General features: G+C 53.4%; 1 protein-coding gene across 4 annotated transcripts in view; it reads right to left on the bottom strand.

Moving 5' to 3' along the window:
* neil1 (nei-like DNA glycosylase 1) overlaps positions 1–18,612 on the bottom strand; it is a 61,703-nt gene that overhangs the window by 29,555 nt on the left and 13,536 nt on the right. For 2 of the 4 annotated variants that reach the window (XM_072492935.1, XM_072492936.1), the window contains exons 3-5: positions 12,949–13,068; positions 6,437–6,584; positions 230–329 (exon numbers count right to left, since the gene is read on the bottom strand). In XM_072492935.1, the coding sequence (XP_072349036.1) occupies positions 230–329; positions 6,437–6,584; positions 12,949–13,068 (368 nt within the window). The remainder of the gene's footprint in view (positions 1–229; positions 330–6,436; positions 6,585–12,948; positions 13,069–18,612) is intronic. The other 2 variants (XM_072492937.1, XM_072492938.1) reach the window with 1 other exon arrangement.

The raw sequence follows: 18,612 nt of genomic DNA, 5'->3' as shown, positions 1-18,612 counted from the left end.
CACAACAAACCCCCAAAATATTAAAAATGATAGCCTCTTCCTTCACAGGCCCACGTTGCTGCAACTGAGAGCGCAGCAAACAGTATTCCCTGACAAGCACTGAATCCAAGAGGTATTGGGATAAGTGGACGGTAATTGATTTCGCAAGTCAACGCAGTTCGACCGGATGGACTGCCTGTAATTTGTGTTGGAGACGCTGGAGACTGCGCATAAAGACAGAGTGACTTACCCAGATTAATGACCTCCATAGGAAGCATGTGACAAAGTTCAAGAAGATCGGGATTCTCCAACTTCCACTTCACCTTCTTACTCAGAGTCAGCTCAGCAGCCTGAAAGCGAGAGATTGGGAGGACGTTAAATGGCGCGCGTCCAAAGCGACAATGAGTTGGAAGGAATCGGTTGATTCACAACAGAATTGTTTTGCTTAAAAAAAAAACCATTTGGTCCGCTTCCCAGTCTTGTTGTCTCATTTGCCTCTTCAAACAATCTTCTGCCCCAATCTTACCTCCGCTGGCTGACCACCACCACCACCCAGTACCCAGGGTGCGCTGCCCTACCTGAGGTGCCATGTCTGACAGTTCGGGAGGATGCAAGAAAGGGCCCTTGGCGCTCTTCGGGCTCAGACAGTTCTGATGTCTTCACCCGGCGCCCCCAAAGAAATAAATCAAGGCAGTCATTCGACTTCCTGCAAGACAACAATGGCATCACGTCAAACCCAATTGAGCGGCTGTGGACCAGGTCGAGACATTCTGAAGAGGTAATCAGAGCATTCAAATCCATGTTCTTCCCATAAACCTGAGAGGAATTTAACTGACAAAATAGTTTGTGTTGCAGACCGGGGCAGATGGATCCTCAGCACTGGGCAGGTAAGTCGATGCTCTTGTAATCTGAAGCTTTATTCTCTACTTGCCCATTTGCCTCCTATTTGTAAAGCACATGGTGGACAAGACCACTTCAGGCACCAAAGCTATTTTACCGGGTTTATTCATTCACATGGTGTGCAGGCCATGATGTGGATAGCTCACTGCTCATTGCCTATCCCGAATTAAGATGATAGTGATCGTCAAAAAGAAAAAGGAGGCATTTGTCAGGGCTAAAAGGCTGGGAACAGACGAAGCCTGTGTGGCATATAAGGAAAGTAGGAAGGAACTTAAGCAAGGAGTCAGGAGGGCTAGAAGGGGTCACGAAAAGTCATTGGCAAATAGGGTTAAGGAAAATCCCAAGGCTTTTTACACGTACATAAAAAGCAAGAGGGTAGCCAGGGAAAGGGTTGGCCCACTGAAGGATAGGCAAGGGAATCTATGTGTGGAGCCAGAGGAAATGGGCGAGGTACTAAATGAATACTTTGCATCAGTATTCACCAAAGAGAAGAAATTGGTAGATGTTGAGTCTGGAGAAGGGGGTGTAGATAGCCTGGGTCACATTGTGATCCAAAAAGACGAGGTGTTGGGTGTCTTAAAAAATATTAAGGTAGATAAGTCCCCAGGGCCTGATGGGATCTACCCCAGAATACTGAAGGAGGCTGGAGAGGAAATTGCTGAGGCCTTGACAGAAATCTTTGGATCCTCGCTGTCTTCAGGGGATGTCCCGGAGGACTGGAGAATAGCCAATGTTGTTCCTCTGTTTAAGAAGGGTAGCAAGGATAATCCCGGGAACTACAGTCCGGTGAGCCTTACTTCAGTGGTAGGAAAATTACTGGAGAGAATTCTTCGAGACAGGATCAACTCCCATTTGGAAGCAAATGGACGTATTAGTGAGAGGCAGCACGGTTTTTTGAAGGGGAGGTCGTGTCTCACTAACTTGATAGAGTTTTTTGAGGAGATCACTAAGATGATTGATGCAGGTAGGGCAGTAGATGTTGTCTATATGGACTTCAGTAAGGCCTTTGACAAGGTCCCTCATGGTAGACTAGTACAAAAGGTGAAGTCACACGGGATCAGGGGTGAGCTGGCAAGGTGGATACAGAACTGGCTAGGCCATAGAAGGCAGAGAGTAGCAATGGAGGGATGCTTTTCTAATTGGAGGGCTGTGACCAGTGGTGTTCCACAGGGATCAGTGCTGGGACCTTTGCTCTTTGTAGTATATATAAATGATTTGGAGGAAAATGTAACTGGTCTGATTAGTAAGTTTGCAGACGACACAAAGGTTGGTGGAATTGCGGATAGCGATGAGGACTGTCTGAGGATACAGCAGGATTTAGATTGTCTGGAGACTTGGGCGGAGAGATGGCAGGTGGAGTTTAATCCGGACAAATATGAGGTAATGCATTTTGGAAGGTCTAATGCAGGTAGGGAATATACAGTGAATGGTAGAACCCTCAAGAGTATTGAAAGTCAAAGAGATCTAGGAGTACAGGTCATTGAAAGGGGCAACACAGGTGGAGAAGGTAGTCAAGAAGGCATACGGCATGCTTGCCTTCATTGGCCGGGGAATTGAGTATAAGAATTGGCAAGTCGTGTTGCAGCTGTATAGAACCTTAGTTAGGCCACACTTGGAGTATAGTGTTCAATTCTAGTCGCCACACTACCAGAAGGATGTGGAGGCTTTAGAGAGGGTGCAGAAGAGATTTACCAGAATGTTGCCTGGTATGGAGGGCATAAGCTATGAGGAGCGATTGAATAAACTCGGTTTGTTCTCACTGGAACGAAGGAGGTTGAGGGGCGACCTGATAGAGGTATACAAAATTATGAGGGGCATAGACAGAGTGGATAGTCAGAGGCTTTTCCCCAGGGTAGAGGGGTCAATTACTAGGGGGCATAGGTTTAAGGTGAGAGGGGCAAGGTTTAGAGCAGATGTACGAGGCAAGTTTTTTACGTAGAGGGTAGTGGGTGCCTGGAACTCGCTACCGGAGGAGGTAGTGGAAGCAGGGACGATAGGGACATTTAAGGGGCATCTTGACAAATATATGAATAGGATGGGAATAGAAGGATACGGACCCAGGAAGTGTAGAAGATTGTAGTTTAGTCGGGCAGCATGGTCGGCACGGGCTTGGAGGGCCGAAGGGCCTGTTCCTGTGCTGTACATTTCTTTGTTCTTTGTTCTTTGTTGCCTTTTGAATACAATGGATTAGCTTAATCGGACATTTTAGAGGGAGTCAAGAGTCAATCCCATTGCGGTAGAGTCTGGAGTCACATGTAGGCCAGACCAGGTAAGGATGGCAGATTTCCTTCACTAAAAGGACATTAGAGAACAAGATGGGCTGTTTATAATAACTCAACAGTTTTGTGGCCACCGTTATTGGTCTTATCTAATAAACTGAATGTAAGCTGTCATTAAACTGTGGTGGGATTTGAGTTTACGTTCACAGGTCGCTAGTCAAATTAATTTGGGGAGGTGGTAGCATTCTATCTAGGCCTGCTCCCCCGCCCTATCCCCCGTAACCCCACCTAACCTGCACATCTTTGGACACCAAGGGGCAATTTAGCTTGGCCAATCCAGATGTGCAGGTTCAGTGGGGTTCTGAAGTTACAGGGGTAGGGCGGGGGCGTGGGCCTGGGTAAGGTGCTCCTTCAGCGGGTCGGTGCAGACTCGACGGGCCGAATGGCCTCCTTCAGCACTGTAGGAATGCTATGAATTCGAGATAGGCAGCAAATGCTGACCCAGCCAGCAACACTCACATCCCAATGAGCGAATAAATAGAAAAGACCAGTCAACCAACATAAGCATTGCGCTATTGCACTCTTGGGGATAATTAAAAGACTTTAAAAAATTAGAAGTTCTGGTTTCTGTCACTGTGCTGCACTAAGCAGCACCCCCCGCCCCCCCCCCCCGGGCAATGGGACATTAATTTCCTCACATTTTCACAATAATAGATGCGAATATAAAAAATTCAACAGGCAACTATGTGGAGCCCAACGCTGCAGCGAGATGTGACAGAATGAAACATCAAAACAACACGTTCTGTGCAACAAACACAGGCACAAAACGGGTTAAAGATGCCAGAAAGCAGAAGTGGCAGATGGCGTTCACCTTTGATGTCCTTTATTTTTTGATTTAAGCTGCTGCTGAACTCAGGCTTCTTTTTTTTTTTTACAAAGCGGAGATGATATAAATGAACTGCCGCTGAGCCGGGGCAGCATAATTCAGAATCGACACTGCAACTTTGCTGCTGAGAGATCTGGGCTGTTTAAACCACCCCCACCCCAGTCCCCGCCCCACCTACAGAAAAGGTCACACAATTTTGTAATCCCATAGAATCCCTGCTGTGCAGAAGGAGGCCATTTGGCCCATCCAGTCTGCACCGACCCTTCGAAAGAGCACCCTACCCAGGTCCACCCTACCCTATCCCCACAACCTAATCTGCATAACCCTGGGCATGAAGGGGACACTTTAGCACGGCCGATCCACCCACCCTGCACGTCTTTGGACTGTGGGAGGAAACCGGAGCGCCCGGAGGAAACCCACGCACACACGGGGAGGGCGTGCAGACTCCGCACAGACAGTGACCCAAGCTGGGAATCGAACCTGTGATCCTGGCGCTCTGAAGCAACAGTGCAAACCGCTATGCTATAGTGCCGCCCTCTCAAAATCACGAGGCTCCGTGGATTGCACTCCAGAGATTCGGACGCCCAAGAAAACCGTCTCCCATTCCCACCACCGTGCAAGTCTCTACGTACAAATCTGCTACATCAAGGGTGATCTAGTTCAAAAGCTGTGGATTTTCTAAACATAAAATCATTAATTGAGTTTCACCCATCTGGCCCAATTGATACAGGCTTGGCTAAGGTTAAAAGCATAACGAGCCCACGCAGTTGTATCCAGCTGCTATTCCCACCATGTCTCGCCGTGTGTCCCACTTCCATTTCACCCTCAGGATCAGATAGGTGTGACATATCTGATCCTGAGGGCAGCACGGTAGCACAGTGGTTAGCACAATTGCTTCACAGCTCCAGGGTCCCAGGTTCGATTCCCGGCTTGGGTCACTGTCTGTGCGGAGTCTGCACATCCTCCCCGTGTGTGCGTGGGTTTCCTCCGGGTGCTCTGGTTTCCTCCCACAGTCCAAAGATGTGCAGGTTAGGTGGATTGGCCACGCTAAATTGCCCTTAGTGTCCAAAATTGCCCTTAGTGTTGGGTGGGGTTACTGGGTAATGGGGATAGGGTGGAGGTGTGCGGGTGGTTAGGGTGCTCTTTCCAAGAGCCGGTGCAGACTCGATGGGCCGAATGGCCTCCTTCGGCACTGTACATTCTATAAATTCTTCCCAAACGCTCCTCCCACCTTCAACTGGTAACTCTTAGTTCTCTGTTGCTCACAGAGGGACAAGGATCTGAAGGTTCACTCCCAGGTTGTGAGCGCAGAGAGGGGACAATCCCCGACTCCACAAACCTGACCTGGGAGAACGTGCTCCGGGATATCGCCTTTTCTGTTCTGGGGGGGTGGGGGGCGTGCTTCAGGTGAAAATGGGAGGGGCGCAGTGCACTCTGGAAATTATCCACAAGGTGGCGGGTGCGTGGGTGAACTGGGCGGAAGACCTGCCACAGTGCACTTGGCACTCCGTCCAAGACCTTCAAAAGTGCAAATGAAAGAAAAAAGTACTCACACCAACTCACTACCCCAGCATACTCCCCGTATCCCAATAATGCCAACCCATGCCCACCTCATGCCTCCTACCCACCCCTCAATGGCCCCTCACACCTTCATTCCACCTGTGAACCTCTACCCACCTCCCATGGTTACTCAAACCCTCCATGCTTACCTGCACCCCATGCCAATGTCCCCCAAGGCCCTTTATAGCCCCATGCCAGCTTAGTGCCAATTCATGCTAACCCATGGCCCCCAACCCTTTGCGCTTATGCCCGCCGGGCCAAACTACCCAGTATCCAGCATGGGCAAGCCTCAGGACCCATGCTGAGATTAATTGGGGCTGGTTTAGCACGGGGCTAAATCGCTGGCTTTGAAAGCAGACCAAGGCGGGCCAGCAGCACGGTTCAATTCCCGTACCAGCCTCCCCGAACAGGCGCCGGAATGTGGCGACTAGGGGCTTTTCACAGTAACTTCATTTGAAGCCTACTCGTGACAATAAGCGATTTCCATTTTCATTTCATTTCAAATTATGTAAAGTTTGAAGTGAATTGCAGACTTTTCTTTTGAAAGACACTCATTCCTGTTGTCATAACCCCCAAAGAGGCCCCCGGGGTTAGCCAAACGGATCTTCCCATGGGACTCAGGGAGCTTCCCCGTTAGTGGGCAGAGGCCCACTCAGCTGGGGTTGATAATAATCTTGTTTCCAGGCCGGCCCAGACAGGGACCGGCATGTTGGTTGTCGCAACGGGACTTTGCGTGTGTATTTACTGCCTTAGGCAGATTCTTGTGACTGAATAAACCAGCGCTTACCCTACCTTTTGGCTTCCTGGGTCGTTATACCGATAAAAACCCATTCGCTGTATTTATGCCCCTTCAAATATTAAGAACACAATGGAGCCTTTGCACGATACTAACTGTAACTGTGAGGTGGGGTTGCTCAGCAGAATGACAAACACTCCAGTCCGGGACTGCGTCCGTGCAGGGAATTTCAAACCATACCTTTCCTTTGTGCAATAAAGGCTCCAACACGGTCCTCGCCTTTTCAAAAGGGGGAACTTTCAACCTAAAGTAAAATTGGAGAGAGAGCGAGATTAAGCACTCCAAGTATTTGTCAATCAGGTCCACCTCACAGTGATAAAGCCCTCTCGATATGTCCTGAATCGGATGTCCCCTTGCCCTGACTGCAAACTACACATCGACACGAGAAGTATTTGCGACACCCTGGTACGTTCATCATTTTTTGGCATTATGATCAAAATCGAGACCTGCTATTGCTGTACGAACATATTACACCCATCCTTAAATTGTTGGTGCCAATACTGAACTTGCACAGCGGGCTGAGAAAGCTGGGACAGGATCAGGGACAACAAGGAGAACATTCTCAAACTGGAAAGAAAATGAAATCTCTGCTTCTAAAGATTTGAACATCTTTACAGGGCTGTTTAATTGCTCCTGTTAATATTGTAAACGCTGTAACAATTGAGTGCATGCCCTAGTTGTCATTAAGAGCAGCTGGGACTAATTGGGGAAAGGTTAGTGTCGTGTTGGGTGCTCTGCTACACAGACGAACCAACACGGTTGCAGATGGTACAACTCTGTTTTATTACTTTCAAAAACAACATCTATAAACTTGTTACTGTGGTTCGTTCATTACCCTTTAACCTGTGGACCCAGCCCTAACACTATCTTGGAGAAGCACTCAGCACATGGTGAATTTCTGTGAGCTCTGTGCCCTGAGCTGTCTCCTGCTGCAATGAGCGGGAACTGTGGTGTTCCCCGTTTTATAGTGCGTGTGCCCTTGCTTGTGATTGGCTGTGATGTTGCGTGTGTGTTGATTGGTCCATTGATCTGTCCACCAGTGTGTATGTGTGTTTGCACCATGATGTTTATCTGAATATCATGGCATCCCCCCCTTTTTACAAAAATATGTGCCTATGTGTTAATAAATATAGATGTGTACTGAGCGCAGCTGAATGTGTGTGTGCAATATCTACAACATGTACATGAGGCTAAACTATATACATAGGAAGGTGTCAGGTGCAACATAGCAACGAGGTTGTACCATAAACAAAACAAGTGTAAACATCAAGCATCAAAACAAACTCCTGTAACGACAAAAAGAGAAACATATTAACATTGTGGCATAAAACTTTAGTGAGTCCAATGTTCAAACAGGCTCATAAGTCCAGCCTAGTAGGTGGGCGACGAATTAGGGTTGACCGCCTCAAGGGTGGGTCAGGATCCACCGGCTGAGGAATGGGCCTGGCCACAGCTAACAGAGGAATGGGCCTGGCCACAGGCGACAGAGGAATGGGCATGGTGGCAGGAAGCTCCACGAAGTCGACATCAGGAACAACAGGAAGGCGTGACACCGATGTATGATCACGTAGCGCGCGGAAGCAGGCGAAGAGCCCGGCGATTGCACCTGCGAATGGAGCCATCAGGCATGCGAACCAGGAACGAGCGGGGAGCCACGCGTGGGAGAACTTCGGCAGTTGCCGACCAGCCACCCTCTGGCAGGTGGATGCGGACGTTGTCTCCAGGCACCAAGGCAGGAAGATCAGTTGCCTGAGTGTCATGTGCCACCTTCTGCTGAGCACGCTGCTGTCGCATCCTTTGCAGTACTGGAGCATAGTCGGGTGTAGGAACAAGAAAGGATAGCACAGTGGTCCTGAGGGCGCGACCCATCAACAGCTGGGCTGGTGAGAGGCCAGTGGCTAGTGGGGCCGAGCGATAGGCTAGCAGGGCTAAACAGAAGTCAGATCCGGCATCAGCAGCCTTGCAGAGGAGCCGCTTGACGATATGAACGCCCTTTTCCGCCTTGCCATTGGACTGGGGATGCAGAGGGCTGGACGTCACGTGTGTGAAGCCATACGAAGCAGCAAAAGACGACCATTCATTGCTGGCAAAACAGGGCCCATTGTCCGACATGACAGTAAGCGGAATGTCATGGCGAGCGAAGGTGTCTTTGCATGCCCTGATGACAGCGGACGATGTCAAATCGTGCAGGCGTATGACCTCTGGATAATTCGAAAAGTAATCTATGATGATGACGTAGTCCCTGCCGAGCGCATGAAAAAGGTCCACACCCACCTTCGCCCAGGGGACGTCACCAACTCATGGGGCTGAAGCATCTCAGGGGGCTGCGCCGGCTGAAACCTTTGCCAGATGTGGCAGTTGAGCACCATGTTGGCAATGTCGTCGCTGATGCCCGGCCAGTATACAGCTTCTCGAGCCCTCCGTCTGCACTTCTCAACCCCGAGATGACCTTTGTGTAGTTGTTTGAGGACCAGCTTGTGCATGCTGTGTGGAATCACAATCCGGTCCAACTTTAGGAGGACACCGTCAATGACGGCCAAGTCGTCCCGGACATTGTAGAATTGTGGGCACTGTCCTTTGAGCCACCCTCCCGTCATGTGGCGCATCACACGTTGTAGAAGGGGGTCAGCCGCAGTCTCCCGGCGAATGCGGGCCAGACTTGAATCATCTGGTCTCCGAATCGGGCGGTGTGCTCACTGCTCTGGATATGGTCTGCATCCGCCATGATGAGGTCCTTTCCCGGGGTGTAGACCAGTTGGAAGTCGTACCTCCGGAGCTTGAGCAGAATGCGCTGGAGGTGAGGGGTCATCTCATTCAGGTCCTTTTGTCTGATGCTGACCAGGGGGCGATGGTCGGTTTCCACGGTGAACTGAGGGAGACCATACACGTAGTCGTGGAACTTATCTATGCCGGTTAACAAACCCAGGCACTCCTTCTCGATCTGCGCTTGGTGCTATTCTGTGGGGGTCATGGCCCGCGAGGCATAGGCGACCGGGGCCCATGATGCAGTGTCATCCCGTTGCAGGAGTACCGCCTCAATGCCGGACTGGCTGGCATCAGTCAAGATCTTCGTATCTCGAGAGGTGTCGAAGAACGCCAATACTGGGGCTGTGGTGAGCTTAATTTTGAGCTCTTCCCATTCCTTCTGGTGTGCGGGCAGCCACTGGAACTCCGTGGTCTTCTTCACCGGGTGACGAAGAGCCGTCGTGTGGGAGGCAAGGTTGGGAATGAACTTCCCCAGGAAGTTGACCATGCCTAGAAAGCGTAGCACTGCCTTCTTGTCTGTCGACTGCGGCATGGCTGTAATGGCGCTCACCTTGTCTGCATCCGGACGCACTCCTGACCGGGATATGTGGTCCCCCAGAAACTTTAGCTCAGTTTGGCCAAAAGAACACTTGGCTCGGTTGAGGCGCAGGCCGTGTTCCCGTATCCGCGCAAAGGCGCGCTGGAGACGATTGATGTGCTCCTGTGGTGTGGTGGACCAGATGATGACGTCGTCAACATAGACGCGCACCCCTTCGATGCCCTCCATCATCTGTTCCATGATCCTGTGAAAAACCTCGGGTGCCGAGATGATGCCAAACGGCATTCTGTCACAGCAGAACCAGCCGAAAGGAGTGTTGAAGGTGCACAGCTTCCTGCTGGACTGATCCAGTTGGATCTGCCAAAAACCCTTCGAGGCATCAAGCTTTGTAAAAATTTTAGCCCGGGCCATTTCGCTCGTGATCTCTTCCCGTTTGGGTATGGGGTAGTGTTCCCTCATGATGTTATTGTTCAGGTCTTTTGGGTCGATGCAGATCCGGAGTTCGCCAGAGGGCTTTTTAATACACACCATGGAGCTGACCCACGACGTGGGCTCCGTGACCCGGGATAGCACTCCTTGGTCCTGGAGATCCTGCAGCTGCTGCTTGAGGTGGTCCCTGAGTGGTGCTGGGACTCTACGAGGTGCGTGGATGACCGGGGTGGCGTCCGGTTTGAGCCGTATTCTGTAAGTGTAGGGCAGTGTGCCCATGCCCTCGAATGCCTCCTGGTTGTGGGCGAGGAGCGAGTGGAGCTGTGCCCTAAATTCTGCATCCGGGAAGTCTGACGTGCCTTCTGGAGACAGAGCGTGGACCCGCTGAACGAGGTGGAGAACCTTGCACGCCCCTGCGCCTAGCAGGGAGTCCTTCGATGATCCAACTATCTCGAAGGACAGTGTGGCCGTGTATGTATTGTGTGTCACCTGGAGCTGGCAGGATCCCATGGCCGGGATATTGTTTCCGTTGTAGTCGACGATCTTACAACGGGATGGCCGAATTGGTGGTCTGACATTCAAGGCGTAGAAGGCTGACCATGCTATTAGGTTGGCGGAGGCACCAGTGTCCAAACGGAATGTGGTTGGTGATCGGTTGACCGTTAGGGTGGCACACCATTCATCACCCGGATTGACACTGTTCACTGGCATCGGCTGGTGGGTCCTGCTTGGAGACATCCGGTTCCTGTCAATGACCGCAACACGGAAGGCTTCCCGGTCGTCTGTATCACCGGTCTGTATATCGTCCGGGTATGACTCGGAGTACGGAGGCTGAATTGTCCGCACGTCCCTGCGAGGCTGGCGGAATTGGGGAGCATTGGCAGGTTGAGCTGCTCGACAGCAGGCAGCGTAGTGGCCCATCTTGCCACAGCGGAGGCATTGTCGGTTCTTTGCTGGACATTGCCGCTTTAAATGTGCGGATCCAGTTGCCGCACATCGTGACGTCACGGCATTCGTTGCGCCACCGCGCATGCGCAGTTTGGTCCTGTGTAGAGCACGCCTGCGCGTCGCGTCCCTCTGCGTCGACGTCTCTTTTGGCGCGTACAAGCGCGGGAGGCCGCGGAAAGCGTGAGAAATGGCCGCCCTCGTCCGGGCCGCGGGCCGGGAGGAACACAATCGCCTGGACCCGTTCGGCCTCGTAGGATGCCTGCCGCGCCGATTCGGCCACCTGGAATTGGGAGTAGCGGCTGGTCACGTTTTCATGGAGGACGCAGGCTTCGATGGCGGTGGCTAGGGTGAGGCTTTTAATTTTGAGGAGCTGCTGGCGTAGGGTGCCCGAGGTGACCCCAAAAACAATCTGGTCCCGAATCATGGAATCGGAGGTGGCCTCGTAACCGCAGGACTGCGCGAGGATACGGAGGTGTGTTAGGAAAGATTGAATAGGCTCATCCTTACCCTGCAGGCGCTGCTGGAAGAGGTACCTCTCGAAGCTCTCATTCACCTCAACGCTGAAGTGCTGCTCGAGTTTGAGAAGGACCGTCTTGTACTTCGTCTTGTCCTCACCTTCCGCGAACACCAGGGAGTTGTAGATGTGGATGGCGTGTTGCCCTGCCGTGGAGAGGAGGAGGGCGATTTTCCTGGTGTCCGATGCATTCTCCCTTTCTGTGGCTTCTAGGAAGAACTGGAAGTGCTGTTTAAACAGCTTCCAGTTGACGCCGAGGTTTCCAGCGATTTGGAGCGGCTGCGGCGGGCTGATGGTGTCCATGGCGCAGGATAGCGGATTCCTGAAGAAGTGTAGGTAGGTCTCACAGTTGCTGGGTTCCAATCCTGGTACCATGTCGTGTTGGGTGCTCTGCTACACAGACGAACCAACACGGTTGCAGATGGTACAACTCTGTTTTATTACTTTCAATAACAACATCTGTATACTTGTTACTGTGGTTCATTCTTACCCTTTAACCTGTGGACCCAGCCCTAACACTATCTTGGAGAGGCACTCAGCACATGGTGTATGTCTGAGTGGCGCGCTGTGAGCTCTGTGCTCTGAGCTGTCTCCTGCTGGAATCAGCGGGAACTGTGGTGTTCCCCGTTTTATAGTGCGTGTGCCCTTGCCTGTGATTGGCTGTGATGTTGTGTGTGTGTCGATTGGTCCGTTGATCTGTCCATCAGTGTGTCTGTGTGTTTGCACCATGATGTTTATCTGAATATCATGACAGTTAGGGCGATTGAATGAGAGCCCGTTCCGCACTCGGAGCGGAGGGGGGGGCGAGGAAGAAGGAGGGCCTCCTCTTGAACCTATTTCTGGCAAAAGTCGCCATCAACGGGTCCAGGCAGCAGGGAATTGTGGGGGGGTCGTCTGGCCCCACTGTCTGCCCTCTACCATGGCTATGTTTGCGGCCAAGTGTCTCTGGAGAGGGAGAACGCAGTATCCGCTGGTACCCTCGAGATGCCCCGTGTCCAGTGGGCACCACGGGGATTGACGTGCATTACCGACCCTGTTAATCATGTTATAGTTTGATGTTTTATGCTTCCTTTTAAAGTTTTGCTTTTTATTACAGTTCCCCTTTAAGGGGCTGTCACTCCTGTTAATTAGTTTAATTTAATTGGTTTACAAAGAGTACACAGAAACAGTTTCCACCTGATTTCCCGCCGATATCGGGTAAAGGCCACTGTCCGGCGGGAAAGGCAACGCTGAGGCCGCTGACGGGAATGGCGGCTTTTCCCGGCATATAGCCCAAGACTCAGAAAAAAGTCAAGGCAGCACAGTGGGCCACTCAAGAGGACTACCCAACCTACCGGATCGCTCTGGATAAAGACTGAAGCAGACGGTTTTGGGCAAGAGTCAAAATGAAGTGAATCTTTCCTCTTCCCTCACCTGAACAATATCTCGGCTCGGAGGTAATTCCCAATACCGTTAAAGTATTTTTGATTCAAGAGCGCTTCGCAGATGGGCTTGTCAAAGGCCTTCTCAGGTAGATTTGACAGCACGTTCGACCTGAGATTGGTAACAGGAAAAGTAAAAAAAATTAAACTTGCAGCTGCAAAACACAAATAAGTTGGATTCACAGAAAAATGACAAAGGCCGGGATTTTTCGGTCCCAGCAGCGTGTTTTCCTGCAACGGAGGCGTGTTACGGTACCGGACCAGACCCTCATTTTACATTAGGGAAATGGACAAACCCCCCCCCCAACAATTTTTTTGTTGTTGTGAGGAATGAACACTTCACCCCCAGGAGTTACTCTGACAAATAGGGATTTTTTGTATTAAAGTTATTAACACGGGATTAACCCCATCAACAAAGAACAAAGAAAATTACAGCACAGGAACAGGCCCTTCGGCCCTCCCAGCCTGCGCCGATCCAGATCCTTTATCTAAGGCAGCACGGTAGCATTGTGGATAGCACAATTGCTTCACAGCTCCAGGGTCCCAGGTTCGATTCCGGCTTGGGTCACTGTCTGTGCGGAGTCTGCACGTTCTCCCCGTGTCTGCATGGGTTTCCTCCGGGGGCTCCGGTTTCCTCCCACAGTCCAAAGATGTGCAGGTTAGGTGGATTGGCCATGATAAATTGCCCTTAGTGTCCAAAATTGCCCTTAGTGTTGGGTGGGGTTACTGGGTTATGGGGATAGGGTGGAGGTGTTGACCTTGGGTCGGGTGCTCTTTCCAAGAGCCAGTGCAGACTCGATGGGCCAAATGGCCTCCTTCTGCACTGTAAATTCTATGATAATCTATGATAAACCTGTCGCCTATTTTCCAAGGATCTACTTCCCTCTGTTCCCCGCCCGTTCATATATCTGTCTAGATGTATCTTAAATGATGCTATCGTGCCCGCCTCTACCACCTCCGCTGGCAAAGCGTTCCAGGCACCCACCACCCTCTGCGTAAAAAACTTTCCACGCACATCTCCCTTAAACTTTCCCCCTCTCACCTTGAAATCGTGACCCCTTGTAATTGACACCCCCACTCTTGGAAAAAGCTTGTTGCTATCCACCCTGTCCATACCTCTCATAATTTTGTAGACCATCCAAGTAAAAAACAGCTTTACAATTAACAGTTCAACAGTTCTTTAAATAAAATAAAGGAAGGTTTACTTTCCCATCTACTTCTAAAATTTCAACTGAGCAAAATCCACACACACACAAGTCAAATGCCACTTATTAATGTAGTTAACACTAAAGTGGCTTACAGATTTATTCCCAATGTCCTTGAGAGAGAAGCTTTCAGAAGTCAGTCTGAGAAACAGACCTCCTTTCCTCGGAATCCAGAGCAGACCTCTCAAAAATTAAACGAAAAACAACAGACACAGGGCAGGGATGAAAACGAAACTAAAAACGGACACAGTCAGGGCTGAAAACTAAACTAAAAACAACAGACACAGGGCAGGGCTGAAAACGAAATGAAAAACGGACACGGGCAGGGCTGAAAACGAAACGAAAAACGGACACGGGCAGGGCTGAAAACAAAACTAAAAACAACAGGCACAGGGCAGGGCTGAAAACGAAACTAAAACCAGAGTCAGCCCCTCCCATGAGTGTCATCACAGCTTGCCCTGCTGTAAACCCCTTAATCACAGCTTCAGCAGACATATAGGGCGCGATTCTCCAGTGCCACGCCGTTTGGGAGAATCGCCTGGGGCGCCATTTTTTCACGCGACGCCGGTCCGACGGCCTCCCGCGATGCACCCAACCGGCGAGATCGGCACTATCGAGTTCTGCGCGGCGCAGTCCGGTGAATCGCCCGAGACACCCAAAATGACGATTCTCCGCCACCCGCGCTATTCTCAGGGCCGGATGGGTTGAAGTCGTGCTGGCTGACGCTGAGCAGTGAGGAGGTGAGCGGACTGTTCCGCAGCTCCTGGAGACCGGGTTGGCTTCCCCGAGAAGGCTGCGGCCAACGGGGGGGGGGGGGGGGGGAGTGAGGGAGCGGAGTGCAGGTGGGAGTGGGGTGAGGGAGTGTGCAGGTGTGAGGGGGGGGTGAGGGAGTGTGCAGGTGGGAGGGGGGTGAGGGAGCGGAGTGCAGGTGGGAGGGGGGTGAGGGAGTGTGCAGGTGGGAGGGGGGGTGAGGGAGCGGAGTGCAGGTGGGAGGGGGGGTGAGGGAGCGGAGTGCAGGTGGGAGGGGTGTGAGGGAGCGGAGTGCTGGTGGGAGGGGTGTGAGGGAGCGGAGTGCAGGTGTGAGGGGTGTGAGGGAGAGTGCAGGTGGGAGGGGTGAGGGAGCAGAGTGCTGGTGGGAGGGGTGTGAGGGAGAGTGTGGATGGTATCGTCCATCCGCGGATGCCACATGTCAGCCGCCCTGATATGGCAGGACGGTGACGAGGACACGGCCGCAGGTTCTCGTGTGGCTGATGGGCACAGGCGACTGGCACACTGGTGAGCAGTAGGGTGTGAACTGACCGTTGGGCGCAGACAGTGACCTGGTGTTAGGCTGGCTGCGTATCTGCAGCATGACCAGGCCACCGGGGCACACAGGTATCCCAGGCAACCCGGATGGCGAGGTGTGGAAGAACCTCCGTGTAACATGTCGTTTCTCTGCCCCCCACCGCCCTCCTGCAGGTCACCATGTATGCCAACCAGACAGCGATGTTCACTGCCGTGGTTGGAGCCGTAGTTCTGGAGTTTGCCATCCGGCAGCGTAGACTCCGACGGCCCACAGTGGCTGCGGATGCAGCGGTCGCCGGTGCAGCAGAGGGGATGGCCGCGGAGTGGCCCGTCGTCGCCGCGCAGACCGCAGGAGCTCAGGAACCGAATGTACAGGGGGATGCCGAGGGGAACATTGACCACCCGACGGCGGGGAATGCAGAGGAAGTGCTGGGGGGGGGGGAGGAGGATGAGGAGGAGGAGGATCCACTGATGGTGGTGCCAGGGCGCCACAGGCCGAGGGTGTACCGGACAGAATGTCGTTCGAGACCCTAACGGACATCACATGCAGGAGGAGACTACGGTTCAGCAGGGAGACGGTCGCACATATATGCCACCTCTTGGAACTGGTGGAGGACACGCGATACCAGTCTCCGTTAAGGTGACGGTGGCCCTAAACTTTTATGCGATCGGTTCCTTCCAGGCGCCGAGCAGGGACCTATCCGGGATATCACAGGTATCGGTCCACAGGTGCATCAGGGCCGTGACCGACGCCTTGTACACCATCGCGGACAAGTACATAAAATTCCCCGATGACCGAAGACATCAGGAAGCACGGGCACGTGGATTCGCCAAGGTGGCCGGGTTACCGATGGGCCAGGGTGTCATCGATGTGCACGTCCCCATGCGCCCGCCTGCAGACAACAGGGACGTGTTCATGAATAGAAAGGGCGCGTACTCCATGAACATTCAGGTGGTGTGCGACCCCCACATGAAGACCATGCACGTGTGTGCAAAGTACCCCGGGAGTGTGCATGACGCCTACATTCTGGCACAGTCGTTCATCCCCGCAATGTTCAATGGATGCCCCCCACCGGCTGAGGGGCTGGTTGCTGGGCGACAAGGGCTATCCATTGAGGTCATGGCTGCTGACGCCAATACGGAGGCCTCACACCAACGCGGAGAGCCTATACAACGAGGCCCATGCAGCAACCAGGGGTGTGGTGGAGCGGTGCTTCGGGCTGCTGAAGATGCGCTTCAGATGCCTGGACCGCTCCGGAGGGGCCCTGCAGTACCGGCCCGACAGGGTCGGTCGCATGGTTGTGGTCTGCTGTGCGCTGCACAACATTGCCATGCAGAGGGGAGATGCCCCGGTGGAGGAGTCGGAGGGAGGACCCGACGACACCGACGCTGACGCAAACGAGGGGGATGGGGAAGAGGAGGATGCGGAGGAGGAGGATGATGGGGCGCATCAGGGTGGGGGGACGGGCGCAGGACACAGACACGGCTCGGGTGCTGGTTACGTCCAGGAGGCTGCACGACGGCACCGCCGCGGACAGCGGGCACGCGACGCGTTGGTGGCCGCACGGGTCACGCACCGTGGGGGTGGGATTCGCTGAACACTGCCACTTGCATCATCAGTCCTGCACACGGGCACCACACAGCACCCACCCCCCCACCGCGTTCACGGCACCAATTCCACATCACTTTACCACTGCGGCACTACGGGTTTGCACAACAGTGATGACTGGGTAAGCGGGTGTGAACAGTGCCATGGTGAATGATGACAGCCCGCTCTGCGATGAGCTGTGTGCTCAGATTCGCCAGCCGAGGTCTGACTCATGGCTATAGCTGAACCATGCACTCCGGTGGTCAGAGCCGTCGTGACAGATATTTCACCACATGCCCGTGGGGTGGCTGGCGTCGGTGTGCCGAGGACAACGGTGTCCGATTATGGGAGGCATGGGGAAAGGGTCAGCACCTCCGGAACAGACCTTGAACCGCTCGTATACCACTAACCCACTCGGGCACCCTCAGAGTCCCCTGGCACCGGACATAGCACAGAGTCTGACAATCAAATTCAACAGTGAGTTTATTTGTGTGATTAACAGAGATGCCTTACCCCCTACAACTAAACTGTGCCCTGCACCCGTGCCAACTTCTTATGTGCCTAATGTCTTGGCCTTACGGGCCCTACCACTACGTCTAGGTGTGTTCCCAGATGGCACAGCAGGAGTGGAGGCGGACTGCTGAGATTCACGCCCTTCGACATGGCTCCCCGTCGGCACGCATTTCCTGGGGCGGCCCGGCTTCGATGGGCCAGGCTGGTCGGCTGGCGTGCTGGATGACGTTGTGCCACCCTGACCTGCCCGCTGCCCACCAGATGCGCCAAGGACGGAACGGGGGGGGGGGGGGGGAGGCCAAGTGTTCCGAGACGTCCCTTGCTGGAGCTACCGGGATGGGCCCCAGAACCTCCTCCTCCCTCAGGGAGCCTGGTGGCCCCTGGGCCTCACTGTGGGACTGAGATGCGATCGGAGACATGCCCCGTCGCACCACCGACACCTGGCGCTGCCAGCCCTGGAGGCCTGCAGCGGGATCGACCACGGTCCGAATGTTCGCCGAGACGGTGCCCAAGTAGTGCGACATTCCTGCCAGGGACTGTGCTATCTCAACCTGTGAGTGCGCGACGCCATCCATCACGTGCGCCAGACGGTCAATGCTCTCCGCGACTGACTGCTGGGACTGTGCCATCGCCTGCTGGGACCGGGCCATGGCATGGTGAGACTCGGCCAGGGCCCGGAAAGCGGCGGCAATGTCGTGTTGGCTCTGGTGCATGGCTACCTGTGAGACGGCAGCCCTCTCAGGGGCCATGGATGACGCGTGCACGTGAAGCCCAATGCCTTGCAGAACCTGACCCATGGCCAAAACCGTTTCACCCATTGCCTCCACCGCGGACGCCACCCGTGTGATGTCGGCCTGGGTGACTGCGATGAGCGGCATCACTCCCTGCTCCTGAACACGGATGGACTCCTGGTGTGCAGGTCCTGGAAGATGGCCCTCATCCCGTTATTCAGTCCCTCGGTGTCCACATGCATCGGTTGTCCGGGTGGGTCAAGGACATCCAGGAACCCGGGAACCGCCTGGTCGGCAGCTGTTTGCTGGGCCTGGGCTGTCCTCCGACCGTCCAG

The sequence above is a fragment of the Scyliorhinus torazame genome, chromosome 30 (assembly GCF_047496885.1).
Source record: "Scyliorhinus torazame isolate Kashiwa2021f chromosome 30, sScyTor2.1, whole genome shotgun sequence".
Classification (NCBI taxonomy): Eukaryota; Metazoa; Chordata; class Chondrichthyes; order Carcharhiniformes; family Scyliorhinidae; genus Scyliorhinus; species Scyliorhinus torazame.
This window is presented reverse-complemented; position numbering and strand designations above follow the sequence as displayed.